This window comes from Emys orbicularis, chromosome 1, assembly GCF_028017835.1.
Source record: "Emys orbicularis isolate rEmyOrb1 chromosome 1, rEmyOrb1.hap1, whole genome shotgun sequence".
Classification (NCBI taxonomy): Eukaryota; Metazoa; Chordata; order Testudines; family Emydidae; genus Emys; species Emys orbicularis.
Window position 1 is genome coordinate 49916521 of NC_088683.1, and position 12322 is coordinate 49928842.

The 12322-nt window shown below is 53.9% G+C and overlaps 1 protein-coding gene across 1 annotated transcript in view; it reads left to right on the forward strand.

Annotated features, from left to right (window-relative positions):
• WNT2 (Wnt family member 2) overlaps window positions 1-12039 on the forward strand; it is a 57283-nt gene extending 45244 nt beyond the window's left edge. Inside the window, exon 5 of the mRNA XM_065423843.1 lies at window positions 11810-12039. Within this exon, the coding sequence (XP_065279915.1) occupies window positions 11810-12039 (230 nt within the window). The remainder of the gene's footprint in view (window positions 1-11809) is intronic.
• The last annotated feature ends 283 nt before the right edge of the window (window positions 12040-12322 follow it).

Here is a 12322-nt window from a genome sequence, read left to right on the forward strand (position 1 = left end):
TAGTGGTACTTGCCAGTACCCTTTGGTTAAGTCTAAAGTAGAGATGAATTGGGCATGTCCCAATTTTTCCAATAGCTCATCTGTGCGTGGCATTGGATAGTTGTTAGGATGAGTTACAGCATTTAGCTTACGGTAGTTTACGCAAAAGCGTATTTCCCCATCTGGTTTGGGAACTAGAACCACTGGAGATGCCCATGCACTGGTAGAGGGGCGGATTATACCCATCTGTAGCATGTCCTGGATCTCCCTTTGTATAGCAGCTTGGGCATGAGGTGACTCCCAGTAGGGTGGGGTTCTAATTGGGTGAGCATTACCTGTGTCAATGGAGTGGTATGCCCGTTCGGTCCGTCCTGGAGTGGCTGAGAAAATCGGTGCAAAGCTTGTGCACAGCTCCTTGATCTGCTGTCGCTGCAGACGTCCCAGGGTCGTGGAGAGGTTCACCTCTTCCACGCCACCATTCCTTTTTCCTTTGTAGTAGACACCTGCAGGCCACTCCGCGTCATCTGTTTCCTGGGCTGTAAACTGGCAAACGTTTAATTCTCTGGAATAAAAGGGCTTAAGAGAATTAACATGGTATACCTTAGGCTTTATGTTGGAGGTGGGGGAGGCTATGAGATAGTTAACAGCTCCTAGGCGCTCCTGGACCGTGAATGGGCCTTCCCACGATGCTTCCATTTTATGGGCCTGGAGCGCCTTTAAGACCATGACTTGGTCTCCTACTTTGAAGGAATGTTTATCATACCAGGCCTTTTGCTCTTCCTGAGCATCCTTTAGGTTTTCTTTAGCAAGGGCTAAAGAGTGTCGGAGGGTGCTTTGTAGGTTGCTTACAAAGTCTAGAATGTTAGTTCCTGGAGAAGGCGTAAACCCCTCCCATTGTTGCTTCACCAACTGTAATGGCCCCTTAACCTCGCGGCCATACACAAGTTCAAATGGTGAAAACCCTAAACTGGGATGTGGTACCGCCCTGTAGGCAAAAAGCAACTGCTGCAACACTAGGTCCCAATCATTGGAGTGTTCATTTACGAATTTACGTATCATGGCCCCCAAAGTTCCATTAAATCTCTCCACCAGACCATTGGTTTGATGGTGATGAGGGGTGGCAACCAAGTGATTCACCCCATGAGCTTCCCACAGGTTTTTCATGTTCCCTGCCAGGAAATTAGTTCCCGAATCTGTAAGTATGTCGGAGGGCCACCCTACTCTGGCAAAAATGTCTGCTAATGCCTGGCACACACTGTTAGCCCTGGTGTTGCTTAAGGGTACAGCTTCCAGCCATCGGGTAGCAAAATCCATGAAAGTTAGTACGTACTGCTTTCCTCTGGGTGTCTTCTTTGGGAAAGGACCCAGAATATCCACAGCTACTCGCTGAAATGGGACCTCAATTATGGGTAGTGGCTGGAGAGGGGCTTTAACCTGGTCTTGGGGCTTTCCCACTCGTTGGCACACCTCACAAGACCGGACATAATTAGCAACGTCCTTGCCCATTCCCTCCCAGTGGAAGGACTTCCCCAACCGGTCTTTGGTTCTGTTCACCCCAGAATGGCCACTGGGATGATCATGGGCTAAGCTCAAGAGCTTTACCCGATACTTAGTGGGAACTACCAACTGTCTTTGAGGATGCCAGTCTTCCTGGTGCCCACCAGAAAGAGTCTCCTTGTATAAAAGTCCTTTTTCTACAACAAACCGGGATCGGTTAGAAGAGCTGAGAGGCGGTGGGGTGCTCCGTGCCGCCGCCCAAGCTTTCTGAAGGCTGTCATCTGCTTCCTGCTCGGCCTGGAACTGTTCCCTTGATGCTGGAAACATCAGTTCCTCCTTGGACTGTGGACTGGGGCTTGGTCCCTCTGGAAGCGATGCAGGTGCTGGGGCTGTTTCCATTGACTGTGAACCGCTGTCCGCTGGTGCACTATGTGGTATTTCAGGCTCTGGCTGAGCCTCTTGGGTAGGGTTATCTGCTGCTTCCACCAGTTCAGACTCGCTGGTGCCCTCTGGCATTGGAGTTGTAGACGGGCTTGCAAGCGCTGGACTCAGTGCTGGCAATGGTTCTGGTGCTGGTTGCGTTGCCAGTTCCGGTTCTGGGACTGGCTTTGGCTGGGTCTCTGGGATTGGATCCACTACGGCTGTTGCAGTCGTTGGCAGGGGATCCAGTTCCACCACCTTTGTTTGGGTCTGTGGTAACACAGATGGGGCCCTGGTGGACGGCTCAGGAACAGGGATGGGGGTGGAAGCTTGCTTAGCCTGGCTGCGGGTGACTATTCCCACCCTCTTGGCTAGCTTCACATGGTTGGCCAAGTCTTCCCCCAGCAGCATGGGGATGGGATAATTGTCATAGACTGCAAAAGTTCACGGTATTGGACATGCAACTTGGCTGTAGGCAAGGTTACAGACTGTGACACAAAGGGTTGAATTGTCACTGTAGCCTCCGGGTTGATGAGTTTGGGGTCCACTAGGGATTGGTGGATAGTTGACACTTGTGCCCCAGTGTCCCTCCAAGCGATAACCTTCTTTCCGCCCACTCTCAAGGTTTTCCTTCGCTCCGAGGGTATGAGAGAGGCATCTGGGTCTGGGGATCTTTGGTGTGATTGGGGTGTAATGAACTGTAATCGGTTGGGGTTCTTGGGGCAGTGAGCCTTTATATGCCCCAGTTCATTACATTTAAAACATCGCCCTGCTAAGATATCACCGGGGCGATGTTGGTTGATGGAGACTGGTGGGGTGGGGTGAGAAGGCGTCTGGGGTTTCCCTTGGGATGTGGGTGGGGCCTTGGGTTGTCCCCGGTGGTAAGGTTTTGTTTCGGCTTGCCCCTTCTGATATTCGCTCCAACTGCTACTAGCTTTTTTCTTTTCTGTCACCTCCACCCATTTGGCTCCAATCTCCCCCGCCTCGGTTACAGTTTTGGGCTTCCCATCTAGGATGTACCTTTCTATTTCCTCAGGAACACCCTCTAAAAACTGCTCCATTTGCATTAGGAAGGGCAACTCTTCCATAGATTTAACATTTGCTCCTGATATCCAGGCATCCCAATTTTTCCCAATGTGGTAGGCATGTCGGGTAAATGACACATCGGGTTTCCACCTTAGGGCTCTGAACCGGCGACTGGCATGCTCAGGTGTTAGCCCCATTCTGATTCTGGCCTTGTTTTTAAAAAGTTCATAACTGTTCATGTGTTCCTTAGGCATTTCAGCCGCCACCTCTGCTAAGGGTCCACTGAGCTGCGGCCTCAGCTCTACCATGTACTGGTCTGCAGCGATGCTGTATCCAAGGCAGGCCCTTTCAAAATTTTCTAAGAAGGCCTCAGTATCATCGCCTGCCTTGTAGGTGGGGAATTTTCTGGGATGGGAAGTGGTACCTGGAGAGGAGTTGCTAGGATGGTCTGATGCATCCTGCTTAGCCCTTGCTGCTTCCAGTTCATGCTTCCTTTCTTTTTCTCTCGCCTCCTATTTGGCTTTTTCCAGCTCCATTTCTCTCTTGTGGGCCTCCTCTTTGGCTTTCTCTTCTCTTTCATGGGCCTCCTCTTCAAGTTTTTTAATTTGAAGCAGTCTCTGATGTTTTCTTTCATTTTCTTCTGCTTGTAGTTTGGCCAGTTGTATTTTGTTAGCTACTTGTTTGGTAGTGGCAGCGGACCAGAACTAAGCTGGTAGTTAAGCTTAGAAGTCCTCATGCAGGCCCCTACATTTGTACCCTAAAGTTCAAAGTGGGGATACAGCCTTGACATGGTGGCAGAGCGGTGGGATTCGTTTTAAACCCAAAAGCCAGTACGAAATTTTTTTTTCCTTCTAGCTGCTTGGAAAGCAGAGCTAAAGGTAGATGCATATCTTATCTCTCCTTGCCTAAAGGCAGAGGTGTTACGTTTTTTTTAACGAGGGCCTTTGTTAAGAGAAGGGTTCAAAGTGAGCAAACAAAGATAAACACTCTAGTAAAAGGTACATTTACAAGTTGAGAAAACAAAGTAAATCTAAGACGCCTTGCCTGGCTTTTACTTACAATTCTGAAAATAAGAGAGACTTGTTTAGAAAGATGGGGAGAACCTGGATTGATGTCTGGTCCCTCTCAGTCCCAAGAGCGAACAACCCCTTAAAACAAAGAGCACACACAAAAGCCTTTTTTCCCCCCCCCCCCCAAGATTTGAAAGTATCTTGTCCCCTTATTGGTCCTTTGGGTCAGGTGTCAGCCAGGTTACCCGAGCTTCTTAACCCTTTACAGGTAAAAGGATTTTGGAGTCTCTGACCAGGAGGGATTTTAGTACTGTACACAGGAGAGCTGTTACCCTTCCCTTTATAGTTATGACAGACCCTTTGACCTCACTCCTGTCCCTGTTCTTTTATTAGTTGTCCCCCGTAATTTTTTGGTCTCCAGGTCCTGTGGACCCCCCCTTAGGCTGGGGGCGATCCTTTAGCAGTGGGTGGGCTTTGCCCGCCCACTTCCTTGATCCCAATAGGTCTGGTCACTCAGGGAACAGAAAACTACTCATCCAGTGACCAGTATATTTGCCCTCTACCAGACTCCTGTACCCCACTGCTCTGGGTCTGTCACATCCCATACACTTGAACATGCCCAGAATCCCATAACATGCCTAGGACACAGTAGTGATCATCTGCACATTTTCTGGGAGGACAGACTAACATAGAGTTTTGTTTCATAGACAGGAAAATGTCCTGCTGAGAACTAAGTAAAAATGGCTGATCTCGCCTACTCATGGGACTCCCATCATGCACTGTGGAGGCCTGGCCAGAGGGAAGGTTGCGATGCTTCACGGGATATGTAGCTCAGCCAAGGAACCCAGCCCGTAGGAGAGAATGGGGGCAGGAGGCAGCCTGGCAGCTCAGACACATACAGTTTAATGTCAATCTGACCTAAAACAAAACATTTCCATTCAGTTCAACAAATGAATTTTTTTTTTCAGGTTAACCCTGGAAAAATTAGAAAATAGAGGGTATTACAACATCCAGCTGAAATGTGGCCAGCCCTTTGACCAGGGTGCACTGTGGGAAAATTCTAGAGCTCTAAAGTAAATCCAGCCCGTTCTCACCATGGGGGGAATGGCAGAGGCTCTCTGAGTCTTGCAAGAGGCATTTTAATGTTTCATAGAAATGTAAAATGTCTCCAGTGCCTTCCTACACTTCTTAAAAAGCCTGCAAGTGGAAAGAAAAGTCCACTTTTAACCCATGTTGAGGAGGGGTAAGAAGAGTTGTTTGTATTTATATTGAATTTATTCTCAGGAGATTTCAGAGCACTTTATACAGGCCACCATGTATCAGCCTCATTCTATAGGCAGAGAGACTGAGCTCCACAGGGTATGTCTACACTGCAATGGAAGCCCAGTTAGTGGGACTCAAGTCAGCTGAGCCTGGATTAGAGAACCCAGGGCTTGAGCATCTACACTGATTGTTAATCCCATGTTAAGAATTTTCTACCCCAGGCTTGAACCTGGGGCACTAGCGTCCACAGTGCAACATGTAGACCTGAGTCAAACCAACCATATCCCAGACTCCCTAGTGCCTGCCTGAAATGTGGCCTTTGACCTTGATGCACTGTGGGAAAACTTGACTGTCCCCTGCATGTTACAGGAAGTTTGAACTGACCGCCAACGCATCCTGCCAAGCAGTCATTTTGGTCTCTGTGCTCCCAGCTACTGGAGCCAGCGCCATGTAGGAGGAGCCTTTTGAAGGCTTCTCTTGCTTGCGCTTTCACTCCTGTGTCAGGAAATGGGCAGGGCTTCTGTGAGATGCTGGTGGACATTTTGGTGGCATTTTCTGACCCACCAAAGGCACCTGACACAGCTTATGATGGAGCAAAAGGAGGAGGACTCAGACATGGCAGACTCGATGCTGCTTGTGACACTTGGTACAGCCGCTGATGTCCCCTATGAACTTCTGGAGCAGGGCCACAAGCACAGACTGGTGAGATCACATCATCATGTGCACTTGGGATGACCAGCTACATTTCTGGAGCTTTGTGACAGCTTTCCCCAATCCTCTAAGAGGGCACCCGTGCCAGTCCAGAAGCGGATTGTTATAACTGTCTGGAAGCTGCTACCCCAGACTGCTACAGGTCTGTTGCCAACCAGTTTGGTATTGGAAAGTCGACTGTGGGTAAAGTGGTGGATGTTTTGAGACAATCAGGTGTGTGCTTTGCCCCTAGGTGGTGAGCATAAAAGAATATTCCTGAAGTAATTGCTGGCTTTGAGAGAATGGGGTTTCTACACTGCCCCAGGGCCACTGATGCACATGCCCATAGTTTACCCTCCTCAAGGAGCACATAAGTACATAAAGCACAAAGGGCACTACTCCATTGTTTTGCAGGCACTAGTGGACCACAAAGGCAGATTTATGAATGTCAACGTGGACTGTACAGGAAAAGTTCATGATCCTAAGGCAGGCCTGCACAACTTGTAAAGCGGCGAGGGCCATATTACTCCAAAGAAAATAGCCGAGGGCCGAAACCCCCCGGCCGTACTGAAACGCCCCCCCCCCGCGCCACCCAGCCCCGCCGAACCCCATCTCCCCCCCCAGCGCCGCCCAGCCCCCGTGTAAGCAAGCAGGACTCACCCCGGCGGCGCCTCCTGCTGGTCTTCTCGGGAATTAGCTCATCCAGCCGTTGGAGGGTCCGGGGGCATTAGCTGCCTTCCCCGCGGAGCCTCTGGCCCCCCGGCCCGCTGGAGCGCAGCCGAGCAGGAGAGGTGCGGGGCTCCCCGGCAGCGGCGGGGAAGTTTATCGGTTTGGGGGACCCTGACCGGCTCCTCGCCCCTGTACGCCGGCCGCCCCGCCTGGGACAAGTCTCGCCCCGGCAGCCCCTCTCCGCCGCGTGTCTCTGATGGGTGGCCCACACCCCCGGGCCGCGCCGCCCACCCGGGCCCTGCCCGCTCCGCGCTGCCCCCGGACGCACCGTGCTGCCCCGTGGGCTGCAGGGCTGGAGCAGCCGCCGCGCTGCACTGCAGCGCTCCCGGCCCCGGCCGGCCATGGCCCGTGTGCCCAGGCTGCTGCACAGGGGCATCTCCTCCCCAGGCCCGGCTCGGGATCCAATGGGGCAGTGAGGGGGCGGGGCGGGGCTGGGGGCAGGGATTTGGGGAGAGATCCAATGGGGGAAGGAGGAGGCGGAGTGGGGCGGGGGGGGGGTGAGAGCCCCTCCGGGCTCCGCCTGTGCGCCGGAGCAGAGGGCAAAATTGTTTGTTTTTCCAGTGTCCCGACCGAACATCGTTCAGGACGCGGGACAAACAAGCAAATATCAGGACAGTCCCGATAAAATCGGGATGTCTGGTCATCCTAGCGCCGCGTCCAGGAGCAGCCCTGGACAGAGCTGCAGCGGCGCTGCTCCAGAGAGGCCTGAGCTTCTCCCGCTCAGAGCCGTGTGGTAAGAGGGCGGGGCTGCGAGCTGCAGCCGAGCAGCGGGAGCTCACGTCCCGCTGGAGCCAGGCCGCTGCAGCGCTGTCCAGGGCCGCTCCTGGACGCGGCGCGCTGAGGCTCTGGGAGACGGGGGAGGCGGGGGTTAGCAGCATGGTAAGGCTCTCTGAGCTGGGCATACCCCCCCAGCCCTGACCCCCAGCTCCGAGCACAGCCCCTGTGAGCTGAGCAGCCCCCAACCCCATCCCCCAGCAGCCCTGACTCCCAGCTCCGAGCACAGCCCCTCTGAGCCGGACACCCCCTGAACCCAGCCCCCCCCAGCCCTGACCCCTAGCTCCGAGCCCAGCCCCTCTGAGCTAAGCACCCCCCGACCCCATCCCCCAGCAGCCCTGACCCCCAGCTCCGAGCACAGCCCCTCTGAGCCGGACACCCCCTGAACCCAGCCCCCCCCGGCCCTGACCCCTAGCTCCGAGCCCAGCCCCTCTGAGCTAAGCACCCCCCGACCCCATCCCCCAGCAGCCCTGACCCCCAGCTCCGAGCACAGCCCCTCTGAGCCAGACACCCCCCCCGACCCCATCCCCCCGCAGCCCTGACCCCTAGCTCTGAGCCCAGCCCCTCTGAGCTGGACATCCCCCTGACCCGGACATCCCCCTGACCCCAGCCCCCGTGAGCTGCGGCTAGAGCCCAGGCCGGATGCCTCCCCCCTCGCTCGGACTTACCAGGTCTGCCTCGTGCCCAGCCAGCGCTTCCCGCCTCAGCAGCCCTGGAAGTGACGCTGGACGCCAGGCAGGAGGCGCGGGAGATGGCGACGTGTGTGCGGGGGGGGGGGCCGACCTCACAGCCCGCGGTGGGGGGCAGTTTCCGAGTTCACCCCCTGCCCGGGGGGCCCGACCTCACAGCCCCGCGCGCCGCGCTCTGACTGCCCTGACAGTCAGAAGCGCAGCTGCCGGGTTCGCCCCCTGCCGGCGGGGGGGGGGGGGGGGGGGGGGCGACCTCAGCCCCGCGCGCCGCGCTCTGACTGCCCTGACAGTCAGAAGCGCGGGGCAGGGGGCGAACCCGGCAGCCGCGCTTCTGACTGTCACGGCAGTCAGAGCGCGGCGCGCGGGGCTGAGGTCGCCCCCCCCCACGCGCCGCGCTCTGACTGCCCTGACAGTCAGAAGCGCGGCTGCTGGGTTCGCCCCCTGCCGGTGGGGGGGGGGGGGGGGGGACCTCAGCCCCGCGCGCCGCGCTCTGACTGCCCTGACAGTCAGAAGCGCGGGGCAGGGGGCGAACCCCCCCTGCCGGCGGGGGGGGGGGGGGGGCGACCTCAGCCCCGCGCGCCGCGCTCTGACTGCCCTGACAGTCAGAAGCGCGGCTGCCGGGTTCGCCCCCTGCCCCGCGCTTCTGACTGTCAGGGCAGTCAGAGCGCGGGGCTGAGGTTGCCCCCCCCCCCCCCGGCAGGGGGCGAACCCGGCAGCCGCGCTTCTGACTGTCAGGGCAGTCAGAGCGCGGCGCGCGGGGCTGTGAGGTCGGGCCCCCCGGGCAGGGGGTGAACCCGGAAACCGCCCCCCACCGCTTGCCCGTGGGCCGCACAGTGGGCCCACGCGGGCCGCATGCGGCCCGCGGGCCGCGTGTTGTGCAGGCCTGTCCTAAGGTATTTTGCTGATCGGGAGTCTACATTCCTGGACAGGCTGGGACTCTATTCCCATCAGATGACATTGTCATAAACAGAGTTCCTATCCCCACCATTATTCTGGGGGCCCTGCGTACCTGCTTTTGCCTTGACTTATGAAACCATACTCTGATTTCAGAGGCCCTGGCACAAGACGGTTTAATTACACTCTCAGCAGGTGTAGAATTGTTATTGAATTTGCTTTTGGCATATTGAAATCATGTTGGAGATGTTTACAGACCCATTAGGATGCCAATATCATCATTGCTGTCCACATTACTGGGGCCTGCTGCTCATCACAATTTTTGTGAAGCCAGAGGGGAGCCATTTCCCCTGAATGGACCTGTGACAGTGAGGGGCTGCTGAATTGGTACACTCAGCTAGAGAGTGCAGCTACCACAGCTGGAGCTGGATGCATCTAGACAACAGAGGTCAGGGATGCTTTGTGTTCACACTTTATGGACTTGCATGGCCCCATAGAAGAGAGAGAATGTGCTTGTGGGGTGGGGTGGGGTGGGATGCGGCTCGTTGATTCTGGGGCTTTCGATGCTTGGGCACTAGGGACTGCCTGGACTACCTCTAACTGAAATGGACTAGATTTGTGAATGGAAAATGTTTCCACCTCCTCCTTGCACAGTTCACCGTTCCCAGGTAGTTCGTTACAGAGTGGAGTACTTACAGGCATGGCACTGTAAGGTGATTATTTTTAGGAAACAGTAATGGCCCTAACAAAAATCTGTGCCTATCCAGTAAAAATTCACTTTCAAGGCATTTTTACTGTTTGCATTTCCTGGTTGCCATTTTGAACTCCATGTGGCGGGGGAGAGGTCAGAGGGAGAGCCAGCTGCTGACATATAATTCACCATTAATGGATACACTCTGCTAGCCGGGGCGTCTAATAACTTTTGCATTGTTTCAGAGAACGGAAATCCCTCCCATTCCTATATTAATAAACATTAAAATGGAGCCAGAAATTTACTAGGCTCCAGGGCAACTTCTGCCCCTTCTGTGTCTGCTGCAGGCTTCATGTCAGGCTGTTTCTCATGGGGGCATCAAGTAGCTCCTCCGAGTACAGTCCCAGGATGTGCTGCTGCTGCTCCTGAAGCAAAGCCTCCTGGGGGACCCGTTTCACCAACAGCGTCACTTCACTGTCCTCACTCAGCACCTACTGCTGGCTCCCATCAGTCCCTATGCCGGATTCTGGGGCTAGCAGGGCACCATCCTGGCTGACCAGGTGACCGTTGGCTCCGTGCTCAGCACAGTTCCCAGCACCCAGTCAAACTCCACATAAAATGAACATAATGTCAGCAAGTTGCTCAAGGTGCGTTTCTGGTCCCTGATTTTCTGGTACTCTTCATCTCCTTAATCTGCTCCCTGCATTGGTCACTGGTCTGGTAAATTTGCAAAGCTGCCAGCTTCTTTGCTATTTGCTACTATGTGTGGTCATTCCTGATTCTCTTATTAAAGTCCACTGTTTTTCTGGCCTCCCACCAGAGATTCACCAAAATGAGGGTGTGCTCCTGTGACCACGAAGCAGCGTGCTTTGCAAAAGCCGCCTTCTGTTCAGTCTCCGTTGCAAACACAGGAGGCTCTCTGCTGGTTTGGTTGCAGCTTGGCAGTCAGCGGACAATGGAAGGGCTAATGCTAACTCACTGAGCCTCTGCACTACACGAAGGAGGGCTGCTTCCATTTTCCCTGGAGTCGATTAGAGATTTTTGGGATAGAGGGGACAATGGAAGTTGGTCCCTGGGACTGTGGGATACTTTTGGCGGACTCCCGGGCTTGAGTCAGAGATCAGGGTTGTGCCTACACTGCAAAAGCAACAGAGCTCAAACCCTGTGTCATGTCTTGACTCGGGCTCGAATCCTCCACCCCCCACCCTCCCCCAGGGTCCTAGGAGCCTAGGTCCAAACCCAAGTCTGAGAGATTTGTGTGTAGTTGGAGGCTGGGGTTGAGCTCAAGGCTGGGTCCTGATTTACTTTGCAGTGTAGATATAGCCACAGATGTTTTAGGCCAGAGCAATTGTCCCAGGCCTTGGCTTGAGAGGCCAGCCCACTGGTGCCACCATCAGTAAGTGTGTACTGCTGGCTGGCTCCCCTGGCACTGGGTGCTTCTTTGCTGAATTTTTGGTAGGAACTGCTTCTGCCTTCGCTGCTTGTTTCCTATACAGATAAGACACCACTGTTTGGGGTCTTCTGTTCATAGCCAGTCCACAGCTCCTTTGTAGGGCTTCTTTTCTCCCCCTTTACCCAGCAGCCACACACAGTGGCTCCCTTCTGGTCTCCAGGCTCTCACAGCGTTGAGCGTAGGTGCCTGGCTGCAGGTGGGTACCTGGCCAGGAGGGAGTACATATGCCTGGGTGAGTGGTGGTAGAATTAAAAACACCAGGGAGGCAGGGGACAGGTGAAGTAAGACACTGTAATACTAACAGAAATGAGCCAAATCTAGAACCACTTCTCAGTTTCCGCCTCCTCTTCCCCTCACCCAAAGTGAGGTTTTGCAAAACCAAAGCTTCCCTATCTATAATTTGAATGCCATTTTCCATAGTATTTGCCCTTTCTGTTGCTTGATATTGAGTCGCAAGTGGCCTGGTGTTGGAGAATCAGTCTGTCTCTGGTCCTCTCAACAAGCAAGAGGTAGAATGTGAAATTAATTGGCCTATCTTTCCACTTCCCATTCTGCAAAGAGACACACATCTTGCTTTAATGGCCTCAAGTGCCTGGCTAATGGTTGTTTTGCTTACATAGTCTCACATATTTTCAACCGTTCTTGAAAATACCCCACATCTTTTCAATTGACTTTTAATGCATTTCCATTCTAGGCTCCCTTGGGACATCTGGCCGGGTTTGTAACCAAACCTCCCGCGGTATGGACAGCTGCGAGGTGATGTGCTGTGGAAGAGGTTACGACACTTCACGGATCAGCCGGATGACAAAATGCGAATGTAAATTCCACTGGTGCTGCGCTGTGCGCTGTCAAGACTGCCTGGAGGTGGTGGACGTACACACATGCAAAGCACCGAAAAGTGCTGGATGGATAGTTCGAACATAACTACGTGGGGAGACTGGCATTCAAATGCTGAACCTTTCAGTTTCATGCAGGGAGTATGTCTAGGGCATTTGCTACCTTTTTTCAAGTTTCACCTCCCTTTCAGCGCAGAGAAATTGCTAAATAATTAATATAAATTATGTTGTAGCCAATTAACATTTTTTAGGTTGTAATATTTTTGTGGCTTTGCTCTCGGTGTTTGGAAACAATGAAACTTTTAAGTCACCGTTTTTTAAATGCAACACATAATTCACCTGTGTAAATCACTGCCACAAGATGTTACTAA